The sequence below is a fragment of the Ceratina calcarata genome, unplaced genomic scaffold (assembly GCF_001652005.2).
Source record: "Ceratina calcarata isolate Rehan_Ccalc_2016 unplaced genomic scaffold, ASM165200v1 scaffold757, whole genome shotgun sequence".
Lineage (NCBI taxonomy): Eukaryota > Metazoa > Arthropoda > Insecta > Hymenoptera > Apidae > Ceratina > Ceratina calcarata.
In genome coordinates, this window is record NW_017178862.1 from 1 (window position 1) to 1,559 (window position 1,559).

The window sequence follows — 1,559 nt, forward strand, 5'->3', positions numbered from 1 at the left end:
TTGTAACAAAATATGTTTCCCATCGAGTGCTCCTAAACAGTGCGGAAAATTCCAAGCCTGTTCAAAATTGTTTGATACTTCTCTCCACTCTTCAATGGTTGAAGGTACCTAAAACAAAATAATGTTTTCATTTTAGAATTATGACGGCGAAGTGACGCTCGAAGAGACTCCCGAAGTGACAGCCGAAGACCTAAAGGAAGCAGAAAACCATGATGACGTTGAGCAAGTCAACGAAAATAGCCACCCAAACACACTACCAGCAAAAACATTTGTATCGCCCAAGAAGTCGGCGCCAAAAAGGAAGCGCTCTAAGGATCCTCGAATTAATGAAGCTTTTAATATTTTGAAGAGCACAGTACACTCCAATACAACAAAAGATGACAGCTCGATATTTGGTCAATACATTGCAGAAAACCTACGCAACTATAATCCGAGAACACGCATGATATTACAACATCAAATACACAATCTCCTCTTTCAAGCAGAAATGAACCCGCAACAATTTTCAATGCCACAGCAAATACAATCGTTACCTGGTCCCATGCAACTGCCGATCCGAGTTCAAACCACCGAACCACAAAACCGAACTTTTACTACACAAACTCAACAATTACTTGAACTACGAAATATGTCACCCACGTCGCAATATTCATCCTGTTCTGCCTCAGACTATAATATATCTGCAATATCGCCAGTGTTATCTTATACTGACTCTTCTCTTCCATCACCTCAAGAGGATCAGACGAGCAGGGAGCCTCAAAACAGCGGAAGCCTTCATACTTTACAAAATTTATATTGCAAACATGAAATTCCTTAATTATGAAATAAACAAATGAGAAAAGAGACTGTTTTGTATGCACACGTCCAATCACATACACACGCATCCGAACAGATTCTGAAAACATGTCATTCCCTACCAAGGGAGCTCAGAGCGTAAAAAATGTAATATAAATTTTATTAACATGTTTGCAATAGGCAAGCGAACATTAAAATATACTTACCGTCACATGTTTAAATAAGGTCTTCACTAGAGCTCTACACACTTCTGGTACTATTTTTGAAATTAATTGCTTTGACACGTTAAACAGATATTGCAAGCTAGTGTACAAATCCCCAGTTGCCAAATATCTTAGTGTTATAGCCAATCGTTCTTCAGCGGTTACCGCCTTGCGAAATGTTGTGTTTTGTCGAGAAATATCGTCACGGATTGATTCCAACAAATAATAGAAGTCTGTAGAAGACATTCTAGTAAAGTTTCTAAAGTGACCGTATGCTTCTTCTTCTTGTAAGCTATTCAAAAAGCCTTGACCTCTGGTGCTCAATCTTTGTCAATATAAAGCAGTCTTCCACCACCGCCTTTTTTTTCTTTCTTTTAATAATCCGGCAATTACCACAAAAGCAGCGCTGGCCACCAAACGATCGTCCATCTCGCTGGTTCACCGTTCACTGCGTTCGTTGTGGATCACTATCTCGTTCGTTGCCTCGGCAGACTTCGTTCGCGAAGAAAAATTTTACAAACGAGGCAAAACGAGGCATTTGTTCGGACTCGCCTTGCCTCG

General features: G+C 40.0%; 1 protein-coding gene across 1 annotated transcript; it reads right to left on the reverse strand.

Annotated features, from left to right (window-relative positions):
- Nucleotides 1-3: 3 nt before the first annotated feature.
- LOC113465000 (uncharacterized) lies at nt 4-1,244 on the reverse strand (the record flags this gene model as incomplete). The annotated part of the gene is made up of 2 exons (XM_026818062.1): nt 1,002-1,244; nt 4-108 (listed from the first exon to the last, which is right to left on the reverse strand). Coding segments are annotated over exons 1-2 (348 nt in total), but the record flags the coding sequence as incomplete, so codon positions are not given.
- Between the last annotated feature and the right edge of the window lie 315 nt (nt 1,245-1,559).